This window comes from Zosterops lateralis (assembly GCF_965231275.1).
Source record: "Zosterops lateralis genome assembly, chromosome: 11".
In the NCBI taxonomy this organism is placed as follows: Eukaryota; Metazoa; Chordata; class Aves; order Passeriformes; family Zosteropidae; genus Zosterops; species Zosterops lateralis.
The window spans coordinates 10,846,290-10,873,371 of NC_139771.1; the positions used below are offsets into that span (position 1 = coordinate 10,846,290).

General features: G+C 44.8%; 1 protein-coding gene across 3 annotated transcripts in view; it reads left to right on the forward strand.

The window, feature by feature from the left end:
* Positions 1–25,524, forward strand: part of MGLL (monoglyceride lipase) — a 61,487-nt gene extending 35,963 nt beyond the window's left edge. For all 3 annotated transcript variants that reach the window (XM_083869151.1, XM_083869150.1, XM_083869152.1), the window contains exons 4-8: positions 9,065–9,201; positions 10,723–10,833; positions 14,765–14,854; positions 20,613–20,828; positions 21,775–25,524. In XM_083869151.1, coding sequence (XP_083725277.1) covers positions 9,065–9,201; positions 10,723–10,833; positions 14,765–14,854; positions 20,613–20,828; positions 21,775–21,900 — 680 coding nt within the window. In that variant the 3' untranslated portion in view covers positions 21,901–25,524. The remainder of the gene's footprint in view (positions 1–9,064; positions 9,202–10,722; positions 10,834–14,764; positions 14,855–20,612; positions 20,829–21,774) is intronic.
* Positions 25,525–27,082: the final 1,558 nt, after the last annotated feature.

Consider the following 27,082-nt stretch of genomic DNA (forward strand, 5'->3'; position numbering starts at 1 on the left):
GAATGGTCAGGAGGGCTGTGCACACTCTCAGCCAGGGCAAACGGGACCATTTTTAAGAAAACAGAAGAGCAAGAAATGAATGGCCTTTGTTAAGGGAAGAAATGGAAATGTTTTCTAGTTAAACAAGCTGTCATTTAGGACTTAATAGCATGTGCGTGTTGTTGAGCCAGCCCACATGCCAGCTGTGCTTTGGGAATAAATGGGCAGGGAAGGGGAAGGGGAGTGTGCAGATCTACTCCAGCACTAGCTTTTTCATTGAAAATCCTGACATTTTGAATTGGTGCCCTAGCTGTTTTAAAACTGGAACTTGGATCAGAAAGTTAATGCAAATGGATTTTCATCCTTGTTTTCAGCTAGGAAAAAGTACAGTTTGCACCCTTGTTTTTTTTTAGTTTATGGGATTAAAACAAGTGAAGAAAATTATATATGTTTTTAATGCTAAAATAAAATGTCAAGGGAGATACCCCATGGCTGCTTGCCTCTTCCACTGAAGGTGAAACTCTAGCTACCATTAGTAATATCTCAAGTCATACATGGAGACCAGAAAAAAGCTCTTCTCTGCTCTTAGATGAGCAGCATATAGGTCAAATGAGCTTGTGAGACCCTGGATTAACTCCAGCAAAGCCCATACATCTTTTTCTGCAGTATCTGGGCATTGATACTGGTTCTATGTCATGCCAGAATAAGTCTTTGAAGACCAACTCCATTACTAAATAAAGTTACCTCAGCAATACTTCAGGAAATGATGTGTTCCTTATGTAAGAGAGCAAAATCTCAATGCAAAACTGCAAGAATAACTGTTAAAAATTATAGTGCTTTATAAAAACTATTATAGGCCCTAAATAAAATCCCTTAGTGCTTGATTAGTCAGTGCTTCTGACTCCTTAGAGCCACTGTAAGTTGTGCTTTGCTGATTATATATCTCATACTGTGTTGTGATCTTCATCCCATAGGAGAAGAGATTAGACAGGACTCATTTCATTCATCAGCAAAAGAAACTTTTGCAGAGGAACTCAACAGCTACTCAGCCATCTACAATGGCTCTGTGCAACGTTTTCAAACCACTGATCCCAGTAGCCTGGTAGAAAATAATTTTTCTGCCAGCTGTCTTCTGCTTTTATGCTCTCAAGGGCTGGCTTGGAAGGTGGTACTGCAGAAGGGGCTGAGAAGGAGAGTGGAATATTGTTGTGAATGTGCTTTGTGGGGAGGAAGTGGGCTCCTTAGCTTCACCAGCCACACCACAGCAGCTTCCTGATTTTGTGACAAGGATGACAAGTCTGCCCCACCCCAGGGAGTGTGAGAAGTGATGGTGGCATGTGCAGATTTTCATACTGTCTTGGCCCCTTCATCTCATGGCATCCCAGGAGATACTTAGGTGTCTAGCCTGGCCAGAGTGACTGCTGTTTGTAAATTTAGCTCCTTATTTTGCAACACAAACACTCAGATGGGTTTTTTCAGGATGTTTTCATGGGCAACATGATGTTCCAGAAAGACTTTTAAGGAACTGCAGTTTAGAGCCAAATTCAGCAACAGCATTAGAAATGGGCAAGTCTTCTAAAGCCAAAAGAACCATGTTTGTATCCATTAGAGAAGAATTGGCTCTTAACATTGACAGAAACATTTTGCCTTGTTGGCCAGAATTAATGACTCCTCTGATGTGTACCAGATCATTTTGTTTGTCATCCCTGGAGTACAGAAAGATTTCAAATAGCTTTAGCAAGATGCTAAAAGATGGAGTGGTTCTCTGCTCCCTAGCAATGAGGCACAAATAATTTTAGTATGTAAAATTGACTGTTGCTTTTTTCCTAACCAAGACAACAAACAATATATCTCTGTGTGCACTATTCTAAAAATATCTCATCTCTGCAAATGTGTCTCTGATGTGGGAGGAGAATGCTTTCAGTTTGCTGCACTCTTTGTGTGAGGCAAGTGAATAAAAACTACCCAGCAAATGCTGAAAGGAAAATTATTTTCCTAACCTTGGAAGGGAAGAGGGAAGCTGATGGACTTGTGCCCTCAGGAGAAGGCTGTCTTTTGGAGAGAGAGGCAGAATCCACCTGTAGTTCTTAGTTACATGCTTCATACATAAAACACCCAGGGTAAGAGGCAATTCTGTTGAGTACTGTATCTAGTGGTTGTATAATGTGCAGTGTGGGAAAAGCCAGTGTGTTCACTGCACCTCTGCTGGTGGTGCCAAAGCAGGGATGCCCAGGACTACCCAGCGGTTGGGTAGGATAAGCATATGTTGAGCTGTATTTCAGGTTCTCAAAGAACATGAAAGTGGAAGCAGTGGTGGGAGAGGATCTTCTCCTTTTAGTTTCTAATGGTTCCCATCTTATGTGAAAGCCATCTTCCAGGAAAAGGCCATAGGCTTGTGTCAAACTGGTTTTTCTTCCAGTGGAAACCACAATGTGGGAAAGGATGAGAGTGCACAGCTAAGGCTCAGTCGGGTGGACACTGAGACACCTCCAAGGTTTAGTTACAAAATAAGTACAACAGCTGACCTAGATGGCAGGTTGATCAGTCAAGGGACCATGACCTATGTCCTAAATCCTAGGACAGCTTACCCTGCCTTCTCCTGGCTCATGTGTCTCTGTCCTGGTGCCAGTGTTCTCTACATGCAGCAAAATGAAGAGTAGGTACAGATGGAGGGCAGAAATTTTATACTGCCCTCTGTGCATCCTCTTGATGCACTTGATTTGGTTGAAGAATGGAAAGAAATTAAGGAAATCAAACCAGAGCAAGCTCTCTCACTGGGATAAGTATGTTCTGAGGGCAAGAAAGATGCTTTGTTGAGCAGGAATCTGCAGGGTGATCTCTGAGGTGCTTCCTCTGTGTATTTGTTCTGCCAGTGGAACATTTGCTTTACATATTACTGACAATACAGGCACAGTCTGTTGACTTTTCCAGATGTTGATTGTCCTGATTTGAAGCTTCTTCCTGTTGTTTTAATTGTTTGTGTGTCTGAATGGTGGGTTAGATGTACTGCTTGTTAAACAAATAATTAAACATTGGGAGCTTTGAAATCCAGTATGTTTAATTAATGAGCTTTGCTCACTTGATGAAAAAGATGTGTACTTAAATCATTACAAAACAAGTATAATTTTTTTTGTAGCGAACTGTTACGACAATTTGAACTGTTTACTAGTTCATTAGTAATTTCTTCATTAAACCTTAAAAAGTCACCAAGCAGAAAATCAAAGCTTCACAGAACATTTGCTGTATTGCCTTGTGTATTGTCTCCCCCCAAATTCTCCATCTATGTGCTTTCTCCAAACTCCTCCTCTGTAAAACCATGCTGCCTTGTATGCTGGGATTAGAGTTAATTATTACTTTTAAGTCTTGCTGTACCTTGGACCAAGGTCTGTGGTGATGCCCTGTGGTGCTAGTGCTGTACAAGTGCCAAAAAAAAAAAAAAAAAAAAAAAAAAAAAAAAAAAAAAAGCAGCTCTTGCTCAGAGGAATTTCTATAGAGCTCATAAATACAAGCATCAGCTGCAATGCCTTGTGACACACTTAATTAACTGCTGCACTGGCTGCTGAAGCTGGAACACTTTGGAAAACTGTATCTGCTGCATCTTGTGGTTTAAGAATTATCTCCCAAGTCTGAATGCATTTTGTAAAGGGCAGAGAGGAAAGCAGAGCCAGACAAGGGTCACTGTCTCCCAGTCTGTGGGGTTTGGATATTAAAATGAGCTGCTGAAGTGGTCCTTTCCCATCGTGCTAGGGTCTCAGGATATGTTGGGGGCCACCATAGTGAGGTGCCCACCTGAGCAGTCTGCCACAAGCTCAGGAAGATTGTGGGAGAGGGTTAAGGCTGGCACATTAGATTTTGATCACCAGAAAAACCATCCACATTTCTGTCACTCCATCTCCCTCCTCTGGGCTCCAGACCCAGCATCATTCCTCTGTGTGGGCCACCTGCAGAGGGAAAGCATCTATGAGAATTTTTAATTAAGTGAGTTTTTTTCCTAAACCAGACAGCTGAATAGCAAGCAGGACACAACTATTCTCTTGTCTCTTACCAGCAGCATGACCTGTGGTAAGGTGAAAGCAAAAGACGGTGAAGTAAGCTCACCTTCCCACATCACAGTCTCCAACACTGCTGAGAAGTCCATTCCATCTCCAATTTTGGGTAGAAATTAGAAGAAGAGGACTTCAGGAATAAAACAAATCCTTCCAAAAGCTAATAAGCACATAGTAGCTTCTTTTCTAAAAGCCATTTGAGCATTTGCTTCAAATGGACCTGTCAGATTCCAACAAGCTTATTGATGAACAAGGCAGTGAAAGAAGGGTCTTCAACCTGAGCTTGGCAGTGGGCTCTAACAAAATCCCCTCCTCTGCACACCAGTGTCTGTTCTGTAACTAGCTGCTGCCCACTGCTGCTGCAGTGCCAGTGCTAAAGCTGCAAAAATCCCCTTTTCTGGCCCACAACAGCTCTTTGGTAATTGAATTGCATCCTGCTCCAGTTTATTAAATCAAACACTGCAGCACCAAGCCTTGCCAATAGCCCCTCTGCCATCATTAAGACATTTCTTTCCAGTGGGGCACTGGAGCTGCTCCTCAGCTGTGTCTGGGAATCATTGACTTCACAGCAGTGGCACTTCTCATCTTTACCCACTAAAAACTCCTGACACTCTTCTGTTAGTACCATTGCAATTCAAAATGTGTCTGTGCTGAGGGGAGTGGTAAGCTTGGAATTCCTGACCTAACCCCTGGCTCTGCCTGTTCCTAATTATCCCACTCTAAAATCTTGGAGTTATGCCTCTAGAGAGGAAAGCAGATAGTGCTGATGAATCCTGAGGCAGGAGTCAAGCTCTGCATTCCTCCTGACTCTTTCTACCACCAGTTGGCCAGGGAGAACATCTCACCCTAGAGTGGTGGTGTCCTCACTAAAATAAAAATGGATCCAAATCATTCCCTTTCCCTCAAAGCTGGAAACATCAAAATATGTGAAAAGCCAAGGTACGAATTCTTCTTGAAAAATTATTGGTCCCTAGGCAGATTTCTCCTGTCCTCTCTCTTTGTTTTATGGCTTTTCCATAATAAATAGGGGGCAAAGGCTGAAAAAACAACATGGTGCATAATTTCTGCTTCCCCATGACTGTAAGCTTTAAGGAACAGCACTGAAATTGGTGAATTTACAGCACCATAGCTGAACTCAGCATTTAACCTGCATTCACCTTATTTTCCATAGCAAAATGTCCCTGCTGAAGGTTGGAGGGTCAGTTCAGTCATCACCTGAGCATCCAGGGTCAGGCTCCACTTTTGTCAGGAGGGTTGAACAATTGGAAAGAGAAACAGATATGTCTACTGTGTGGCTGTTGTAAAAGTTAGTGTTTAGAAGAAAAGCAGTGCAGGTATTGGAGGGTGGGCAGGGTGTGCTGCCACACTCACCCCTCCCTGCAGTGCCTCTGAGGGCTGGCTGCTGAGGGACCCGACAGCTCTCCTCTCTGCCTAATATTCTGCTTGTCTTCTTTACTGCATTTAAGGACAGATTTCTTCAGCTCTGATGTGGCCCCACAGCCTCAGCAAAAAAGCTGCTTTGTCTTCCTGTGCAGGCAGTCAGTATTATTTTATCCAGAGAGATGTGTAGTTTTGGAGGATCTGTAATCATAAGTGGAATCGTGCTCTGAAGTCATGCTTTCTGACAGGACTAAGTTTTTGTTCTTGACTCCAATGGCAGAAGCTGCAGTCTGAGCACACTCATGCCAAAAATAGAGGGAAAAATTTAATAACTATGACATATTGGACCGCATCATCACAGCCTTTATTCAGATTTTTGAGCAAAGTATGTTATTTTGCAGTGGTGTGTTTGGTTGGAAATGGAAGCTTAAACCTCCTAATTCTAGATTTGTAACCTGAAAATACGTGGTTTGGATTCCTACTTTTAAAGACTCATGGAAAGGGTGCCTGTGATTAGGTCAGTACACACAGCCTGAAATGATCACTGAGCCACTGCACAAACACAGTACTAGCAGTGAACCACACAAGCTGGGTGTGAAGCCAGATAGATGTGAAACAGTTTAAAAGGTTTTGGATGCTGAGTGTGCCGTGGGGATGTGCACCAGCAGTCACAGCTCTATGCACTGCACCTCACACTGCCCTGTTGAAACCAGGGGCCCCCCGTGGGAATGCTGTGATGAGGAGCTCATGGAGCTATGATTCTTGGCACACTTCTCTGTGGTCACCCTTGGCATTGTGTCACTTGGGTGTGGAGCAGTCTCTGGTTAGTTCCAATTGCTGGGGGAAGGTGGCTCCCCTCCTCCTGCACCCACTGTTTTGCCACTGACACTGTGGAGTCACTACAGCAGATTCATTCCCAGCAAAACCCAAAGCTAATATCTTTACATCAAGGATGAACGTGACCTTTCATTCCTAATAGCTCTAAAGGCAAAAGATTAGAGAAAAATATGTTAATATTCTTGACTATTGATGTTTGGTTGTGCAAATATCTTTCATCTGATAGAAGGATTCCTCACCCCTCAGTTTTGTCAGCTGTGGGATTCAAACTTGCAATATACTTATTCACTGGGGGAACAAGTTTGGTTTCTTGGAGGGGTAGAATGGAAAATAGTAAAATAAAAGACCATGACCTAGCAATGCCTCCTGGCTAACCTTGTGCAAGGGGCAAGGATAGTATCAAAGCAAAGACTTGCATGGCTTTCTTGTCCCACACATACAGACAAACTGCTGCTCAGGCTTTGCTCTGTGCCATTTGAGTGGGGAACAGTAGTTTAGTATTTAAAACCAGGGTTAAAAGGGGGTCATTATTAAATCTATTATTAAATTAAGTTATTAATAAAAAAACCCAAACCCTGGAAAAATTCAAAGAGGAATTTGTCACAGCATTGCACAGGTATTTCTTGGATTCTGCAATCATTACTTTGACTGTTACAAGCAGTGTCACTGTTATGTGGTAGGAGCAGGGGTAACTCTCCACACTGAGAGCCAAGGAGGCTTTCCAGACCTGCCTCTGTCTCATCCAAAAATAGACCAAAGACTCACAGTTCCAGAGCAAGGAGTCATGGCCCATTTACAGACCTGGGCCACGGGAGTTTGCTGTCTCTGCTTGCTCAGCTGTCTGAGCACTGAAGAAAAGGAGAAACTAGAAGAAAGTGAGGCAGCACTGGAGAAAATAAAACCTGAAGTGCAGAACTCTGTTAGGGAAAATGTTCCTCTCTCTGGACTGTTCAACTCATATTAACCTGCTACATTTGAAGTTGAATAGTAGGCAGAGATAACACATTTGAGGACCATAAAGTGAGTGGACTGGATGTGTGTAAAAGTTGTAAGAAGCTCACTTTCCATCTGTAACAAAAACCAGTTTAAAATTAATGATTCCTTTAACCACACACCATTTCCCTTCTGGAGATTATAATGACTCGTATTTTAATTTGCTCTTGGATTTGTTTCTGGTCACTGATCCATGGAGGATGCTTGCTGCAGCGTATTTTAGCAGGAATTAGAATGTGTGCATGGAAAGCAGAACTGGTAATATGTTATTTATGATTGATCAGCATGATATGTATGGGGTTTTTTGACAGCCAGTGTGGCTGATTGCAGCCTTCACTACCAAAAGACCCAGCCTGAAATCACCTGACAGTACAAAAAACCAAGTTTGGGGTTCAGTTTTTCCTAGATGGAGTGAATTTAGTCCAGCTTTTAGTTGGAAGTTCTACCTAATTTGCAGGGTGATTTTTTTAAGTGGCTTACAAGAAAGTTGAGACCTACTGATTTCCACTGGTATGACTGCTGCCAGCAGATGTAACTACCTTTATGGCTGTGTCAGCAGTGCTCTTCTTTGCTGATCACTGGAAGGGGGAACCATCCAGCATGTCAACAATTATCAGCTTCACCTCCTTTAACAAGTCATTGTCCCTTTGTGTCTATAAATGTGCTCAGTGCCCATGGGAGAAAGCTTAAGGAGACACTCCACAGGAGGGAGATGTTTAAGACCCTCCTATACCCTAACCCATAGGGTGGGATGCATTTTCCTCTTCACAAATTTCCTTAACAGCCTGCATGGAATAGAAACAAGCAAAGGGGCTGTTTCTAAGGACAAATCCTATTTGTGATAGAAAATAACATGCATGTGTGGTCAGGTAAATATGCAAACTGCTTCCCCAAGGTGGTATTAATTTCAAGCCTTGGGAAGCACAAAATTGCCTAGGGCTGTGTTGGTGGTGATGCTGGCTCCACCTCTGCCAGGGATGCCACTGTTCCCATGGCAACTCACCATCTCCCATTTTAATCTTCCTCTTCCCTTCCATTAGGCAAGATAATTCCCAGATACAGAGTGAGGAAACAGTGTCCAGGTGTGGTATAGTTTGCATTAACACTTGTTTAGGAGGAGGATGCCACTGCAGGCTATTACAGCCTCCATCACTTGACCCCTTGCCTCTCGCAGAGAAGTTTTCCAGCCCACCCTGTGCTGCAGGGTATCATGAAAAAAAGCAGGAGTGTGAGGCCTATGCACTTTCAGGACCTGGATAAGGCAGTGTCCATAGTCCCTTAAGTTTATAGCAATTCAGAATCTTCAGAATCCTTCTTGCCAAGACGCTCCACAGCAGTTACAGCTGTACAGTGAGCCACCAGACCCAAAGCATATGATCCCTGAGGCAAATCCCCATTTCCCAGGATACAGTGACCCATCAGCAAGGCAAGACAGCCCTTCCTCACCCTGATATTGGAAGTTGCAAGAAGTAAAATCTTGCAGTAAATCAGTATTCCTGGTTTTGAAGAGCAGATAGTAACATGGGGGAATAGAAGTTGTAATTTAGAGGCCCCTTACAACCCCTTAACATTCTATGATTCTATTATGGTTTTGGGGTTTTTTTAGAGTCAGGTATGTAGGCAGGATGTACAGGACAGTATGGCATTTGACAGCTTTGTGTAGCTTCCTTTGCATTTCTGCAGCAGTTTTTTCTGTTGAGAGATGACTGCAGGAAGAAGGTCAAGTTTAGGACCTAAACAGTCCAACAGGCTTATTTCTGCCAGGTCCTTTCTTGACTGTAACCACTGCTTCAAATGACTTAGCTGTGTGCTCTCCTTTTCCCCTGCAGTTGGCCATGGGCAGAGTGAGGGTGATCGTATGGTTGTCTCAGATTTCCACATTTTCATCAGGGACAGCTTGCAGCACATTGATCTCATGAAGAAAGAGCACCCTGAACTGCCTGTTCTCATCCTGGGGCACTCCATGGTAAGCATCATCCCCTACCCCTCCCAGCAGCATCCAGGACATGTGTCATAGTCTGGTGATACTCATGTGGATGACAGGAAATAACTTATTCCACAGCAGGAAAACAAAACTACAAGGAACCTTCCCTTCCTCTTAATTCACTGACTGATTTGCCAGCATGCTATAATCCTGAGATCTGCTTGAGTAAAGACAGTCCTTTACTTTTCCACCCCTACTATGGCCCTAATTAGTGCCATTTGCAACAACAAGGCTGTTTTTAAACACGACCATTCATTCCTGTGGCTATGTGGTAAGTCTCACCAGCTCCCTGCAGCATTGGTCTTCTCCTTTCATTTTAACCAGTAACCAGGAGGTTAAGCCCTCCAAAGCTTTGTGAGCAGCATGGGGATGAAACATGAAAATACCCTGTACCCTCATTCTGTTAAACAACCTAAGAGGAAAATGTACCAGGGATTAAGGCTGCAAAAACAAAGGCACTGATTTGGTGAACAGATCTGAAGCCTGATTCCGACAGCACGAGCCAAATCCCTTTATTCAAGCTACCAGTATTCCCACTGATGTCATTGATCTGCCCTCCCTGCCTTCCCAGAAGAGAGGAAAATGAATAAGTACTTTGGGAGTCAGTCCATGCTCAGATAAATAAGTGTTCTTGCATAACAAGGCATGGCATGCTCTGAAGGGCTCCTGCACTCCAAAGCCACTGTAACAAGGAGCAGTTTTCCAGTGAGGTCTTTGAGATGCTTCTCGCTGCTGCTCCATTTAACAAGCCCCTGATTCTCCAGCAGTGTGGAAGTTCACTAAATATTTCCCTTGGCAACTAATCCTCTGCAAACTTTCCCAAGTAAGCCCACTGGATCTCTTCCACCTACAGCCCTCGCCATCAGCTCCTGTCCTCATGTGGGATGGCTCAGTCTGGTTGTCATTCAGCTCTGGACCATGGGCTGGGTGTTTGCTGCCAGGCCCTTGGCACAGCACTGTGGGGCTGGAGGGGCTGGGCACACTGAGAAGGAGAGTATTTGATTCCCATTAATTAGTGAAGATTTTCACATGCCAGTGGCAGCATTGCTGTTGCCCAGGTTACCAGTGGCACAGCACGGAGCAAGCCTGGCTTCACAGCATCTTCCTGATGCTGCACCAGTCTGTCAAGCTGATAAACCTCAACTTATTTTTCAAGTCCCACCTGAACTACCACTTCAGACATTTTCTTCTTACTTCTTAGTCCTTTTAAGTAAGGAGGACACAAGGCATCTCATGGAGCTGATGGATATTGCATGGAGAGTTGACTTCAGTGTGACATGAGGGTTTATAGGATAAGAACAGAAACCAGATCTCTTATCCCCCACAAAAACCAGCCACTTCCAGTTCTTCAACTCCTCCAACCTTCCTTGCTGACCACGCTGCACTTTCAGTGGGGCAGAAGTAATTGTTTGCTTGGACTAAACCCCTTCCAGTAACAGGATTACTATACAAACAAGATGTTGGCACCTGTATTAAGCTGTGGGCTGTTATTTTGCATTGCAGGGGGGAGCCATCTCCATTCTGACAGCTAGTGAGCGACCCAGTGAGTTTTCAGGCATGCTGTTAATCTCTCCTTTAGTGGTAGCCAGCCCAGAAGTCGCTACTCCCATCAAGGTAAGAGCAAACCCGCGTTGCACATGGTCACCTTGCTCTTCTGCAGAAGGAAAAGCGTTAAGACCTCTGGCCTTGAAATGCAAAACCCTGCTGGGGTCTGAGCCCCCCAGATGCCAGTCAATACTTCTCTTCTAAGTGCCTCCCCCACAGTTCTACCTGCTTTTCAGAGGGGAAGTGAATCCTGAACCTGTCCAGAAAAACCTATTTAAGCAAGAGATGGGTACTGGTGGTAGCAGACTGTGCTTTCTTCACCTCACCCTGTGGCAGCCCACACAATGCCTTCCTTTCCCTTCCTCTCCTACAGCTTTCTTCCTGACTCATGCAGAGTCTGGTATAGTTGCAACACAGGCTGCTAGCTAAGTCAGGCCAGGGTTATTTTTGGTATTTGGGGGATGACCAATTTCTGAACAGAACTAGAGCTTCTGAGTCCCAGAAGTCTTTTATGAGCCTCAAAAGAAGCTTCCAGCTAAAGCATCACTGCCCCAACTGCATCCCCTTTGGCTTGGGACCATAACTGGTTCTTGTCCAGACCATCTCTTTTGGTTTGCATTTAGGCTTTATCCCTACTCCCATTCACATCTGCCCTCCAGAGCTATTTCTGATCCACAACTGCATTGCCCAGTTTGCCCTTCCCCAGGGAAGTTCTGCAAAGCAACTCGGCCTCAGCTTTCTCTTCCTTTTTGCATTTTTAAAAGAATAAACAACAATCCTAAAAGAAGCTGGAAGCAAAGGGAAGGAGCAGCTAAACCAGCAGGAAGGACAGAGTCTCTAATTCCCACAAGACTCCTTCCTTTATCCTTTCTCCTTAGACACTTCTCCTCGGGCTAGCTTCTTGTTTAAATTTACTTCTAAGTTATTTCTCTTTTTTTTTTTTCCTTCTGTGAAGACGGAGACAAATTGCCTCAGCTTTCAGTATAATCCTGTCCCACATTCTGCTGTAACCAAAGCCATCTATGGACCAAAACATTGCAAGCACCAAAAAGGGTGCTTTCTAACCACCTCTTTTCCAACTGAAGAAAATACATTAAGGCCTCTCGCCTTAAGATGCATGACCCTGCTGAGATCTGCACCACCTGGATGCTAGTCAATATTTTCCTTCTAAGTGCCTTCCCATAGTCTAATTTTAAGAGGATAAGTGAATCCTGAAGTCATCCAGTCCAAGTAAACTTATTTAAATAGGAGTCAGAGTACCAAAGTCTGGTTTTAGGAGGCTAGTTACTGATTCTTCATGAGTGAGACTACATCTGGCATAAATGTCCCATGACCACCAGTGCCCCTGCTTCTTCTTTCCTGGGAAAGTGAAAAAGAATAACTATTAAGAAAAAAACAATAAGAAGTCTGAATATGAGAGAGACTGTTAGCCTTTTCTTTCCAGACAAGGAAAATAGAGAAAGATTGCTATAGCTTTACCATTTGTTAGATGATAAACCCTTTTTGAAACAAGGACTCCCCAGTTCTGTGGGAACTAGCATTACTGTAGTCTGTTTTGTTGCAGATGTTGCTTTGTTTCCCTGTAAGAAATAAATGCAATGATGCATTATTTAGATAGGAAATCCTAATCTCTAACTGAAGTATTTTGGAGGTGTTTATACAGTCTCTTTCCTAGAAGTCTCTCACATGCAGTATTACAAGAGCACAGTCAGTTTCTTTCTCTTTCAAATCTATTGTTGCATCTCAAAACTGATAAAAAATTAATTATTCCTGAAATAGCTCTGCTCTGTCACACTCAGTTGAAATAATTTTGTGAGTTGAAAATGTATTTTTAAGAGGAAGGATTGAAAACAAGCAGAGTATTCCTGAATAAGCCACATTTTCCCATAAAGCTGTGTGGTTTTTTTTCCTGAGAGTAAAAAAACATTTCATGGTGATTGTGCTTCTGAGGAACAAAGGCTTTGTTTTCCCTTGGAACCGGTACGACTTCTCAGCCCCAGGCCATTTCCCAAGGACCATTGCATTCATCCCTTTGCTGGGGAAGTTTCCAGCTGAGCAAGAATTTACCTTGGCCTGCAGAAATGAAGGCTCAAAACAACAATAACAGCGAGCCAGATGACACACTGGGTCCTTCAGACCCTCTTAGAAATACCTTCCCTGACTGCTGAGCCAGCTCTGGCACCAGCAGAAGCACAGCATGTTTGCAGACTCTGTGCAGGAAGAACAAATGATGCTCTTTGCAGAAACACAATTTTACCAGTGCCCTATAAATCCTGTGTCCAGTTGCAAATCCAGTAGAGCGAGAGGGATCTTGCTGCCTTCCCATTTTTCTTCTCAAATGACCTGGACAAAATTCAGTTCTGAATCATTGCAGTTTCAAAGGCTGTAGAGGTAGGAGTCACACATGTTGGCAAAGGGCAGAGCAGGGGTGACAGAGCATCTCCCTCTGCTATTTCTGCTATTGAAAGCTTTGAAATCAGGTGGGCAGGACAACCCCTTAGGAAATACTCCCTGGTGTTTAATCCTGTACTGACCCTCAGCCTATTGTTTAAGGACTCACTAAAAATATTCTCTATTTACCTTTTGTGTTTTCCATTTCATTGCTGTTGCTTTCCGGGCATCATGTTGTTCTCTGTTTTTCAGTCTGAATCTGCACCCAGTAACACTGCAAAGGACTTTACCTAAGGTGTAATCAAACTGGAAGAAAGTACTATATTAAAACTACTATATTAAGATTTTTTTTTCTTTATTCCTTTATTCTGCCCAGTTTAGCAGAGATGATAGTCATCAGGTTCAGAGTCCATAATCCTGCCTAGGATACATGAAGATCCATAGCTGAAATCATCACTGCCTGGAGTTAACATGAAATGAGGAAAACCCCATTCCTTCTTGGATCATCATAAGCTCATACCTGCATTGTTGTGTAGAAAAAGTTAATTTTGCTGACACAATGTCATAGCCAGTGAGGGGCTCAGAATACTGGCAGACAGTGACACTGGTTCCTACTCATATCTACCCCAAGGTACACACGTGTTCCCAAACATGCTATGAGTCCTTACTGCTTTTTACTCCTCAATGGCTGACTTCAATCTTGTGTTATTCCTCTAATATCATAATTAATCTGGCATGTGTCATCTGTGATCTGAAGTGCCAGGGAGTGCTTCAGAAATGATTAGGTGTCTTCAGAAACATAGGGCATAGGGGACAGCCTACCTCCAAGTGTTAGCTGTGAACAACACAGGGCCATAAACCAGACCAGGGAACACTAACTGTGTCTTTTTTGACTTAAGCATTGATCACTCAATTAAAGGCAGCTATCAAAGATCAGAGCAGAATTCTGGTATCAATGTGCTTGTAGTGCTATTGAAATGAAAGATGCTACCCTTTCTTCTACCAGTAGTTTCCAGCCTGGGCTGCTCAATGCTTTTGTGTGTTGTTCCCAGTAGACATGAGAGCAATGGATTCTCTTAGCCAATGCATGCACACTTGGCTGTTGTTTATTTACAGGTTCCCCAGAGAATACACTTATCAAAATGAGTGCAGCCTAGGCAACAGCTGCAAATGGAACTCAACATCACTTACCCACCGCAGCCTGAAATCAGAACTGTGGCAGCAAGGAAAGGGCAATAAAACACTAAAACCCAGCCCTCTAAGAGTTGGAAATCACCTTTTCCTATCAAAGTACTTAACTAAGGCCTTTCAGAAATTAACTTAAGAATGAGGAAAAGACACAGTACAATGAAGTTGTGCTGCTGCATGTGGACAGACAGCTGACGGCATTTCAGTCTAGCACACCCACTCCCTGCTCCCAGCAGCAGTTTAAACACTTTTCTCATTAAGAGAAATGTTTTAAATATAGGACAGATCTTTATCCAGAGTTAGCTGACAATTCTCAACTATTTAACTCCTGTGCTCGTTTCCATCAGCTCAGGATTTGGGCCTCTATGTTCCCTCTCTTCCTCTAACTGGCTCTTTGACTGCTTCCTTTCCTCTCCCACAGGTTTTTGCAGCGAAAGTGCTCAACTTTGTGCTCCCAAACCTATCACTGGGATCGATAGATCCAAATGCAATTTCCCGGAACAAGAAAGAGGTGAGAACCTTAAAGGCCATTTCAAGTCACTGCATAGTTGGTATCTTGTCCAAGTCCTGCCTTTTTTCTTTTAGAAAAACCCACAAGTGTTCTGCTAAATCAGGAGGGCAAAATCTGTGCTGGTGTAGAAAGGTGACATATGTCTGAAGCCAGTGGAACTGACTGCTCACAGAAGACTTTGGGAAACCAGCTTCTCTTCCCTGTGGTGTGCCTTGCACCCACAGCTGCTCTGGGTACCAGACATGACTGCTATGGGTGCAGTGGGAAGCATGTGGGAGCCATGTCTTTGTCTCTGCTGCACCACCACCACTCATTACAGCAGCAAAACCCAACTCAGGTAGCAAACACACTGCTAAAGTCAACTCTTCCACCCCTGCTCTTTGTGGTGACATCCTGCAAAACCCTACAGTCCTGGAGATTGGTTTTTCTGCTTCCAAACCAGGATCACATTGTGCCAGATGCATTCAAGCAGAGGAAAAGATCATGCTTGAACCAAAGAACTTGTTACAAGGTCTCCTGGATCATACTCTGACTCTGCTACAGCCTTTCCAAACAAATAATATATTCATGCTGCACCCAAGAATAATACTTTAAGGAGCTGCAATTGAAGCAGCTGTTGTAACAACACTGCTCCAGACTCACCACTGTGAATGTGCATGGAACTGTCCCAGGGTTGAGTTTTTATTGTGCCACAATAGCCAGGGACTCATTTCCCATTCATGCTCACTCCTGGTAATAACTGTGTCAGCCTATTCATGACTGCAAAAACAGGTGTAATTGCTGCAACACCACCTAATGAGGGTTTTCCTTCTCACCATTCTGGGAGCAGTGAAAGGAGAGAGTCACAAACTGTAAGTGAATGAAGGTGCTTGGGCTAGATCCAGAACTTGGTGTATTTCAGAAAGCACAATTTTTCTTGAATTATAGAGAATGGTGCTCACGGGTGTCTCAAGAGCTTAGCTGGTGCAAAGTGGTCACTTGTTCCTGTGCTCCCATCTCACTGACAAATGCTGTAATTTTCCCTTCTGTTCATGCAATGGTTCATACCTCAACTAGGAATTAATAAATTGCCTTTCTCTGGAGAGGCAGCTTGACTAGCATTAGAATTGAAGCTGAAAGGATCAGGTGCAGAGATGGTGCCAGCATCTGTGTGAGTGCAGTGCATTTGTCCTCAGCATATCCCACATCTTTGGCTCACCTATTCAGAAAACTGAAAAGCAAAGAGTTTCCCAGAATAGCCTCAAGGCTCAGGGTTATTTCTTGGCACTGCCAGAGGGGTTTTTGTTCCAATGACTTTCAGGTCACTTGTCCTTGAACAGAGCCTAAGATTTCACTGTGTTGGAGGTGGAAAGATCCAAGGAGCTGAGGAAAAGAAGACAGGACTAGCACAGAGTGAGATCATGTGCATCTGCTGATGCACCGTGTGACATATGCTCAAAAGTACCATATGAGGCTGCACAAAATATATGCTTGGGAAGAAGGCTGACTCCAATCTAGCTATAGAAACCTGTTCTTAATTACATTCAGCTGCCATGACTTGTTGCATATAATTCAGAGAAAAAGTTTAAATTAGACAATTGATTCATTAAAATGACACGGAGGAAAGTTTTCACATCTACGTTGTATTTAGAGGATAAAAGCAATCAGTGCTCTGAAGAAGGAGAGGAATTGAAAAGCTTTATTCCCTACTTGAAGAGTGAGTGTATCTGAGATGTGTGGGTCTTTACCTGCTTCTGCACTGTTTTGTTATATGACATCTGAACTCTGCTCCAGCTGCATTTAAAGGATGTTTTAAATTTAAAACATTTAAGGATGTATCAAATACACCTCCAAGAGCTGGATCCTCTGCTGGAAGATGCTACTGCTGCACTCAATAGCTTTGTAGGAGAAAAGTGATGATGTAGGGACATCCTGAATAATAATAATAATACATTTAGGAAAGTGTCAGAGAGCTCCTGAAATTGGTGCACAGTATTGACTGAGCACTTCCGTGTTGTGGTGATGTTGGGAATCACCACAGCAACCTCTGGACACACTTTATAATAAATGCTATTGTGTTGTCTTTCTAACCACGTATTTGCTGCTGCTTTGTCTGCTCTGTGATGCTTCAAGTCTCTAAAGCTTCCTTAGAGCATTGTTTTTCCTCTGCCCTTTCCATGGAGCAAGAGAGAGCCTTTTTGCATTGGATAAAGGTGTAGGTCTGCTTCATTAGAGCCTGCCTATAATGGAGACATCTTCCAAATGAGACACCCTTGTGCTGCATCCTTGTCTATACGTGAGCACACAGCTGACAAAGCAGCTGTGGGTAATGATGTAAAGTGCTTTCCTGACCCCCTTCAAGCAGCAGAATTTGAGGCTCCAGGCACTTACTGAAGATAAGACAGCATTTTGGTCCTCTGGCTGCCTCTAAGCACATTCCACCCTCCTTTTGGATTCAAGACACTCAGATTTAAAGCGTACAATGTGCTGGAAACATCCATTATTTATATGCTACACATACTCTCCTGCCAAACCAGCTTTCTATTCACTAGAAATATTTTTGGGACAACATCCAAGAATTTCCTAATGAGTTTGTGTTCCCAGAAAGCTGTCTTCAGGGTGTGGGGACTAAAACACAGAATGATATAGAGACATTTGATGTTTACTGTATCAAACATGAGAGAAAAAAGAGAGCAAGAAGCAACCTTAAAAACCAGTCCTGTTATTCCAAGAAGGAATGACATCACAGTGGCAGGAACCTTTTTACCCCACTAGTCTATGTTAGCTGCTGTTGATTTAGTAGAATGGTTCCCCTGACTTGAGGTTTGTTCCTGCCAAGTCCACATAGGACGAGGTTGCAAGAGGAGGTGCAGACCTCTAAACAGGTCAATGTAATGCAGCAACCTAATGGTTGCTTCTGTTTTAGAATTACATAAAGATAAAAAGAGCTGTTTTGAGAGACCCTGGATAGCCTTCACCTGACAGTGTCTGGAAGGAGCTACTGACTCTCCTGGGATCACCTTCTGTTCTTGCCCCCTGTCTCAGAGCTTGGTGCAGCAACAGCAGTTTTGGGCTTGAAGGGTTTGCGGATTGTAGCCTGCAAAATATAAAGCCCATTCCTGTCTTTCCTCCTTCCCCAGAGAGCTGGTGCTTGGCACTCACCCCATCACCCCATGCACTGAGCATTAATTCTGACAAGGATTCCCGTTCATTGACCAGGATGCTGCCCCTGCAGTCCTGATCATTTTGGGCTGGGACTGGGTTTGGTCTTTTTTTTTTCTCCTGCCATCATCTACACAAAAATATTTGTTGGCTGCTCAGTAGCTAAAAAATCCTTGTTCTTTCAGACAACAAGAGAAAGAAAGAAACCCTTTAGGTCATTCTTCTAGCATTTATGGGGCTGGGAAGGGGGCCAGGTTACATGAATTCATCAACACTGTTTTACTCCATGGGAAGGGACCTTCTGTCAATGTATCCACTTATCCCTCCTGAATGCACCTGCAAAAACTTTATTTATTGAATTCAATATAAAAAGCAAACCATAAACCCACCAAACTGAAAAATAATAAAACCCACCCATCTCAAAACTGTGTTGCTTTAGCACAACACTGTGACTTAGGCCCAGATTAGGCTGAAGCCAATTGCTAACTAGCCAATGCAACACAGTGGTTTTGCTCAAAATGCTAATGAAAAGTCACCATGTTCGGCTGAGCATGTCAGCTGCCAACAGGGAGAGTGAGCTGCACCCCGTGAGCTACTTGGTATTCTGAAAGTCAAAGCTGAATATTTTCCATGAGCACATTCACAAGGGAACAATTTCTTCTAAACACAGGCGGCTTCTTGCCCTGTTTGAAGAATTTTGGAGAGCAGGGAAGGTACAGCTGAACAGTGTAGGGGATGAAAGATGCAGATGGAGGTTTCTGCACCAACAAGCTGGTTGGGCACTGGGGTGGTCCGTGTGCAGCCAAAAGGACTGTGAGCTGTTCAGTCTCTGCTTTCCAGGGCCATCAGCAGGAGAAGAGGATGTTTACAACGTCTCAATGTTTTAACCACAGTCTCATCTTTGCAGTTGCCTCTTACAAGCGGTTTTCCAGACCATCAGCACTCACATACTTCTTTGAAAGGGAGATACCATGTGTAATATCCTAATATGATGAGCTGTGATGATTATCTTTGTCTCCCTGCCAAAAATTATCCCTCACTTCAGAGCAGCCATAATCTTGCACAGAGACCAAAATACAACAATGGCCTTAATCAAATCCACCACTTCTAAGGATCCCTAAGTGATTTCTATGACAACTTGGATTTTTTTAGTCCAACTCCAACAAAAAGTGAAGTGGCTGTACAGCTGTGTTTCCCTGGACCACCCTCACTGTGGGCTGGGTCTGAATGGTGTCAGTCACTAATAGTCCCAAATTTCCCCCTACATGTTTCTCTAGCTGCATGTAGGGGTAGGAACCATGGATTCAAGAAGTGGGACATGGTGGGGACTGGAAATAAGTAAGTGATGGGGAAAGACTTGTGAGCACCAGAGTGCCTCACTGCCACCTCCATTTCCAGTGCTTTGTGCTCCAGCACATTTGAGATGACAACAGGGGAAGCTGGCTTCAAACCCTCTGGTAAGTGAATGCATCCAGATGGGAAAGCTCCATCGTGTACTGTTCTGCCACCCTGAGAATCTCATCTCATGGTGAATTGAAGACAGAATCCACCCCCAAAATCTTTCTGTCCACACTGTCCTACAGCCTGCCTGTGCCTACACCTACACATGGCTATATGTGCTTGGGTGGCCTCTTGGGTCACCTCCTACCCGTAGTCTCCTCAGGGCAGGCACAGGCAGAAGCAAAAGGACCTCAAGTTAATGCCTTCAAGGTAGAATTTGAACAGACTCCACTGCCTGTGAGGAGAGGAGGAGACTGTTTTCAGCTAACCTATAAATAACCATCATTTCTATAAACATCTGCCAGGGTTGGGAGAAACTGGAGGCTGTGCCAGAGACTAGCCCATAATCAAAGCATTCTGGCAAATATTGCGATAGTGGTGTCTGTGTGGGACGTCTCCATGTACAGTATACAAATATTTACTGTAGATTTGCCTGCTGCAGTAACTACTCCTTCCTAGCAACTTTATACACCAGCTCTTGAGCATTTTTATCCCCTCACAATCTGGCTGAGTAAGTTGTTGACTAGGTTTTTTTTGCCTACCACCTAATACCCTAATTTGCTCCCTTGTCTGTCACACCTTGCAGCCAGAGATGACCCCTTGGCTTTGCAGTCACCGCTGTCAGTTATCTGTAGGTGTAGGTCATGGTCACCACCCCCAGACAGGGAAAGAGAACATTTGAGCCCTCAGCAGAGATGATAATGGCCTGGAGAACATCAGTTTTCAAGTAACACAGTCTGAAGAACTCTCTGTAGAAGAAATGTCACATTGAAATGACAGAAGGGCACAGCAGAGGAGAAAAATGCAGGCAGCTGCCCCTGTGGGAATGGTCTTTGTCCAACACTGGTTGTTGCCCTGTGGGAGCTCCTTTCAAAAAGCTCTGGCTTGAATATTTTCTAGTGGTGTAAGAGAGAAATATGCAGCAAAGAGCATATCAGGTTGTGTGAGCAGTGCTGGTAAGCCACAGTACCCTGACCTTGACTCTGATGGCTGGATGTCCTGAGAGTATGGAATCACTGTGCAAGCCAAGGGAAGACTCTTCACTGCCAGACTGATCTGCTTTTTCTCATATGCATGAAATATTGCTAATCTTAAATTACCTCTTTCTCCCTGCCAGATGGAGTCTTACACCTCTGATCCCTTGGTCTACCATGGTGGCATGAAGGTCTCCTTTGTCATCCAGCTGATGAATGCCATTGCCAGAATTGAGCGAGCCCTGCCCAAGCTGACTTTGCCCATCCTGGTGCTACACGGCTCCTCCGACAAGCTCTGTGATATCAGGGGCTCTTATCTGCTGATGGACACAGTGCAGAGTCAGGACAAAACACTCAAGGTCCTCTTGCTTTCTTGGCTGTTAGGAGATTATGCTGTCAGTGTTGGCCTGAGCATGAGTGACTCTGAGGGGTAGGGAGCCTGCTGACCTCCAGAGAGCTGGGCAGGTGACAGCCCCTTTCACCTGGAGGTAGCCGAAGCTCAGACCTCCCTGGGCTCAGTGTGGTGGCCTTTCATCAGCTACACCCGGGGCCAGGGGATGGTGGGTGATCTCCAGGCCTGCCCCAGTGCTGGCTGTGTGCCTAGAGGCTGTCTTGGACATGAAGCAGCTTGATGTAGAAGTCGAGCAAGGCTCATAAGCAAGTAAAGTGTTGACCCAAAAAGCTCTTCTTAACAATGCTAACTGTGCAAGCACCAGCCTTAGCTCATGTAAGGCTCGTGCAAAAGTGCAGGAAGGTCTTTCCAAAATGCTGGACAACAAAAGCCACTTCACATCTGCTCATTTCAAGAGAACCAGAGCTGATTAACCAATTGTTAGCACATGAATAAACCTGAAAGAGAGACTGGGAGACCAAGGAAAAGCTTTTGTCATCAGAAAAATAACTGGATAATGTGAGCATAAAGGGAGTAAAATTGCACAAGGCATGATGGGAATATCCCCCATTGGCCTTTACACTCCAGGGGCATGATAAGTATTTCCTCCTCCTTAGTGGGATAAGAAGCAAGAAATGTATGAGGCTGGGACATGCATTATGTTCCTAAAGGGCAGCAGGGTTCTCTGGTACCCACAGATGTCTGGCAGCAATGCCAACACCTTCCTGCTTGTTGAGGGCCAGCACCACCAGTGGCATCTCCTTGATTTCATAACCTGCTGCATCTCAGAAAAAAACTGCCAAGTGGTGGGCAGGATGTGTTGGACCTGGGTGTTGATGAGAGGGGACTGAAGGCTGTTTTGCTAAGGCAGATTTATTTTTTCTGTGCTAATCTCTACTTCTCCCTGGTTTCAGGTATATGAGGAAGCCTATCATGCCCTCCACAAAGAGCTGCCTGAGGTCTCTACCTCTGTCTTCACAGAAATACTGACATGGATTGGCCAGAAGGTCTCAGCAGCTGGGGAAACCAGCCATAATTAAGAGCAATTGCATTTGCAGGTCTTACTGTGTTTTCTTGTAAAAGATGTTTTTCTTACTAGAAATCTCTTGGGGAAAGAGCTAACATGGAGAGACTCTTGGAATATTTTATCACACACAGCATAAAGGAGGGCAGGGGGAGAGGCTCAGGGTAGGGCATTATTTGCTGATGTAAATGGCCACTGCTCTAATCTGGAGAAGAATTGATAGCTGTGGGATGCCCTTCACCCACCAAACTTTCTCCACGGCTTCCCCTTCTCTGCTTTTGCTGTGGTGACTGGAGTGTGTTTATACTGCAATACTTATTGGTAAAAGAAATCAGTATCTTCCACTTCATGGTTTTGATGCCAGGTGCATCCCTTGTCCCCACCATCCAGTACCTTAAAAACCCTGGTCCTTGACAGGAGAGCACTAACAAAGGTGCTGGGTGATGAGGAGAGGCTGGAGATGGAGTTGGCAGCTCTCTGAAGCTGAAAGGCTGATTTTCAATATCAGACCCCTTTGGATACTACCTTTTTAGGCAGACCAGGCCAGGGGAGAGCATAGAGATGCCTCCCCACCTCCCTGCACATCCTCTGTGAGTTTGCACTCGGGGAAAGCGTGTTGATCAGTGCTTTGATTTTCATCATCCAAGAAGCATCCCAGAGGGAAAAGCAGGAATGTGTAATCAAACCCACTTAGCACATACAATTCCCATGCTTTTCCCCACATCAAACCCCTTCTCCTCTGCAAGATGAACTATTGTGTAAATATTCCTAGGGACAGGGGGTTTTCCTTTCTTTTTTTTTCCCTCTCCTTTTTTTTTTCTTTTTTTTTTGGAATTAATTACTTGTGCTACTGAAACTGAAAAAGCAAAGTTATAAAAGAATATAGTAATATAATATATGATATATATAGAGGTGTCTGGAAGCTGGCAAAGAAATGGGAAGAGAGTAAGGAAGGAGTTAATGATTCCTTCTCTTGGCAAGGAACAGTATTGTCCTACCAGGATCCGGTCCTCTCACCATAACTTTACAGTCATAATCTGTTGTTTTTCTTCATCAATTGGAAAATGTCCTGAAAATAATGCTAGAGAGAAGTGCAGAGCATCTGGTGGGTGGGGAGTAGCAGTGGGTGTCCTCATGGTCCACTGATTTAGCATGAGACCCACAGCATGAGCAGAGATCCTGTCCAAGCCCATCCCAGTCTCCTCCTAATCAGCACTGGGATAGATCACTGAGTGGCTGAGCTCAGCCCTTTAGGACATGTGGGGAGCTGAAGGCAGAGTGTGGAGTGTGATCATCCATCCAACCTCTGCCTTGTTGTACCATGGCATCCACAGACCCTGCTGTACAAGCTGTTGTGGAGGAGCCCGGGGATGGGGCCTGTGGTGCAGGTAAGCCAAATTCTAGAGCTGCCCGAGTCTCTGCTAGCAGCAGGGTGAGAGGAAATAGTTTGGACCCTGGATGAGGGCAGAGACATTGTACTGACAGAGTAAAAGCTGCATAGTGATGACAGAGTGGCTGTGCAGGCCTATTCATTCAGCATGATGGGCCCCAGCATGAATATACTTCTTGGCACTATCCAAAAGGAAAAGGATTTAACCTGTACCTCTCCCTCTGGTTTTTCAAGAAGAGAATGCAAATGTTGCACTATGAGAGAGTGGGGCATTTCCCCCAGTGATAAACCAGCCCTCACTGCCTTCCCTGGCAGCAGCAAGAAGCACTGCTGTGTTTTGAGCTGCTGTCCCATGGTCTGGATCCCTCGACAGTTGGGGGGGGCACCCACCTCTTCTCCCTCTGGAACCTCTAGCAAGGTTCAGGAAAGGGACCTCTGTGCAATAACAGTCAGAATCAGGGCTCAGTCCCATTCAGTCCCAGCAGCATGGATGGATGAGAGATGTGTGGATGTAGATTGTGTCCTTGTAGTTGCCCTAAGGGGCCCAAGTCAGGGAAGCTCTTTTATACAGGTTGATCCAGGCACTTTGGCATTTGTATTTTCTTGCCTCTAAAGAGAGGAACGAGCTGTAGTTCTCCCAGCAACGCCAGCTTTTTATTGAAATATAATTCCAGTGCAATCGGCTGTTCTCAGCAGCCCCTGCTAAACCTCTGGTGACACTTACTCTGGGAAGATGCAATGAGCAGGTCACCTGCTTTCCATCTTCCAGCAGCCTGTCTTGAGGCAACTTCTGTTGCCTGAGCAAGCTCCCTCCCGGACAGATGCTGCTAGAGAAAGGCAGCAAGAAAAGAAACACTACAGCAGTGATAAATCTCACCTGCTTCTTCAGCTGGAAGGGGAAACAAGTGGGTGTGATCCAGAGGTGACAGACATTGCGGGGGTAGTAGCAAGATGATGACTTAAGGATAGGATTTTTGAAAGCACTTTTCTTGAGGAAGTCAGAAGGAGTAAATCAATATACCCACATTCTTTACATCCCTTCCAAAGTGACAAGCACTTTGCAGGAGGGGAGAGGGAAGTGACCCTTCAGCAGAAAGGTCAGAGCCCATCCGCTCCCTCCAACCTGGCAGAGGAAAGTCTCTTGTCAGTGCCTTTGCTAAAATGTGTCCTTTCACCCAAGAAATATCTTCGGCTGGACAGAAATAAAGGGAAACAAATTACATTATCTGGGGAAGACTTGGCCTTCTGTCTAGCCAAGCTCAGAGTGGCACTTGGCCTGGGGAGGCTGTTCGAAAAAAAGGTTACCAAACAAAACCTACAAAGAACAATAACAACAACAAAAAAGCCAAATGAGCCCAAAGCCGTGGCACAGCAGCAGGTATTGCCACCCTCAGTCAGTTTTCTGAAGAGTTACCTTCTGAGTCAATTAACACAGGGAAACCTATCCAAGAGAAGCTGACACTGCCCGTGCTAACCCTACAGACTCCTGGGCTGGCAGCTGAGCAGAGAGGGGCCACAGCTCCTTGGCAGGTGGGGAAATGAGTGCAGAGGGAAGGAGCCAGGAACAAATCAGCTTGGGCCAGGTGAGACGCTGATCTGCACATTTGAGCTCTCTCCGCCGTTGCTGATCCCTTTCCCTGCCTGTAAGCTCCTTTATACTGACCCAGTTAGGTTTCACCAAGCCCCAGAGGAATTCTCCCTTGGCTGACCAGATTAGCAATGAGCAGAGCAGCTGCTGAGGGAAATGTAATTACACTCTACTTCCAACTGGCAGGTACCACTTGCAAGGAGCACAGCCAGCCTTACGAATGTTGCTGTGCAGAGCTGCACAAGAGTCTGGTCTGCCTTGGAGAACAGGTGGCACTCATGACTGAGCAATAGCAAAGTGTAACTACTGTATATATCAACTATATCTGTACCTACCACCTGTAGCACTGAGAGGCCATTTCCCACTGCCTAACCCATCATATTTTCTATTTAGCTTGTCCTTTTTATACCACTCACCTTAGCACACTGCCAGCACAAACCCATTGGGATCACATTTCCTTTTACAAGTTTTTCCTGAGGTTGTCTCTCTTGTTCTGTTGTGTTCCAGTTCAATAAAATACATTATATATATACACACACATATATAAAAACATATATACATCCACAGGTATTTTCAATGGAAAAACCATATACAAGTTTAGGATTCTTAAAGGAATACAATGTATATTGCAACTAATAATAAAGTTATGTTTTCTGAACAGAGTGTATCTGAGGGTGTAATTGGTGACCATTCCTCCTTTCTCCCCTAATTTATCCTAAACCAGCACATTCCCACGCTCCAGATTAAACAACAGTGTGAAGCTGGTGAAGGATAATAGGCAAGTAATAGGCAAATTCAGCCTGCTTCAACACCTAGTTCCCATGCTTTTAGATGCCTGTTAAAACGTGATGTTGGTCCTGAACTAAATGCAGTTCCAACAGGAAGCATCTGCACTGTGGCCAGGAGCAACTGCTGATTAAATCCTACATTTTGTCCCCAGCTGTGACTGTAGATCAGGCTGGGGAGTGGCTTTGAGGCTGTCAGCTCCCAGGCAGTGCCCAGATGCTGTAAGAACTCCTGGTCCATCCAGAGCTAGGGTTGATGCTGTCAGTGCCTCACACTGCAGAAATTCCCCCCTGGCCAGAGAGTGGGGCTGGGCCAAAGAGCAGCCACAGGGTCTTCTGCTCTCCTCTCCATGCACATTTCAGGACAAGTCATTTGTTTGCAAGAGCTCCCCAGGCACTCACACTCCAAAACACATGACAGCTGCTGCAGCAGGGGATAGATAGGACAGCATGCTCTTGTACCAGCCTTCTGGCCAGAGTCATTAGCAGCACCAGACCCAACCTGCAACCTTCATCAACTCATTTCATCTTCTTTACACCTCAAGTCACTAAATCAAGAGAATAATATTTTTCTTCTGTGGTCTTGTGCAGGCTCTGTGTCTGATCACACCTTAGCTCACCAGAAGCTCTGGCCAAGGGCTTTGATGCCCTTCAACACAGACAACAGAGCTGGGGCTTTTCACCAAGCCAGCAGGCACACCATGCTAGTGAGGAACATCATTAGTAACAACATTAATTCTGGCAACTCCACAGCTCTTTCTTCTGATATTTTGGTGGTTTATTAAGCTCATCACAATTTTGAGGGTTACTGGAGGGTGCACAGCATGGTGCTGGGACAGGGATTGAGCACAGGAGGGAGGGGACAGTCCTTCACAAGGCTGGGAGCTGCACCAGGACAAATGAGCTCTTTTGGAAGTGCACTTCTACCAGTGTCACCACCTGATGGCTGGTGAGCTGTCACAGCCACAGGTGGCCTTCCTGTTTTTAGCCTGTGCTTCCACTCTGATCCTGCAAGTCTGCAGAAACCCTGAAGCTTTTGCCTTTTTCTCTTCCCTCAGCCTGTGCTGAGTCTTGTGTTTTCTGAGGCTGGCTCTGGGGATAGCTACAAGGTGGGGATCAACCAAAGAATGGTAAAGCAGGAGCCAGAGCAGTGTCAGGGTGAGGGGAAGAGCTCCTTAGGAGTCCTTTCCAGTCACCCTGGCAAGGACAGCCTGCATCACCATTGGGACATAAGAGAAGAGGTGTCATAGTCACAGTGCAGCAAGGGACCATGCTTCTGTCAGACTTCTGGCACCACACAGCCCAGCACCCAGGCCAGGCTCGGGCAAAGGCTGCAGCTCCAGTGAGTGGTGAAGAATTTTAATTCAGGTCTGCTCAGTACGTAACCCACAGTGCTTCACTTCTATTTGCTGCTGGTTAAGCATCAGAGGAGGGA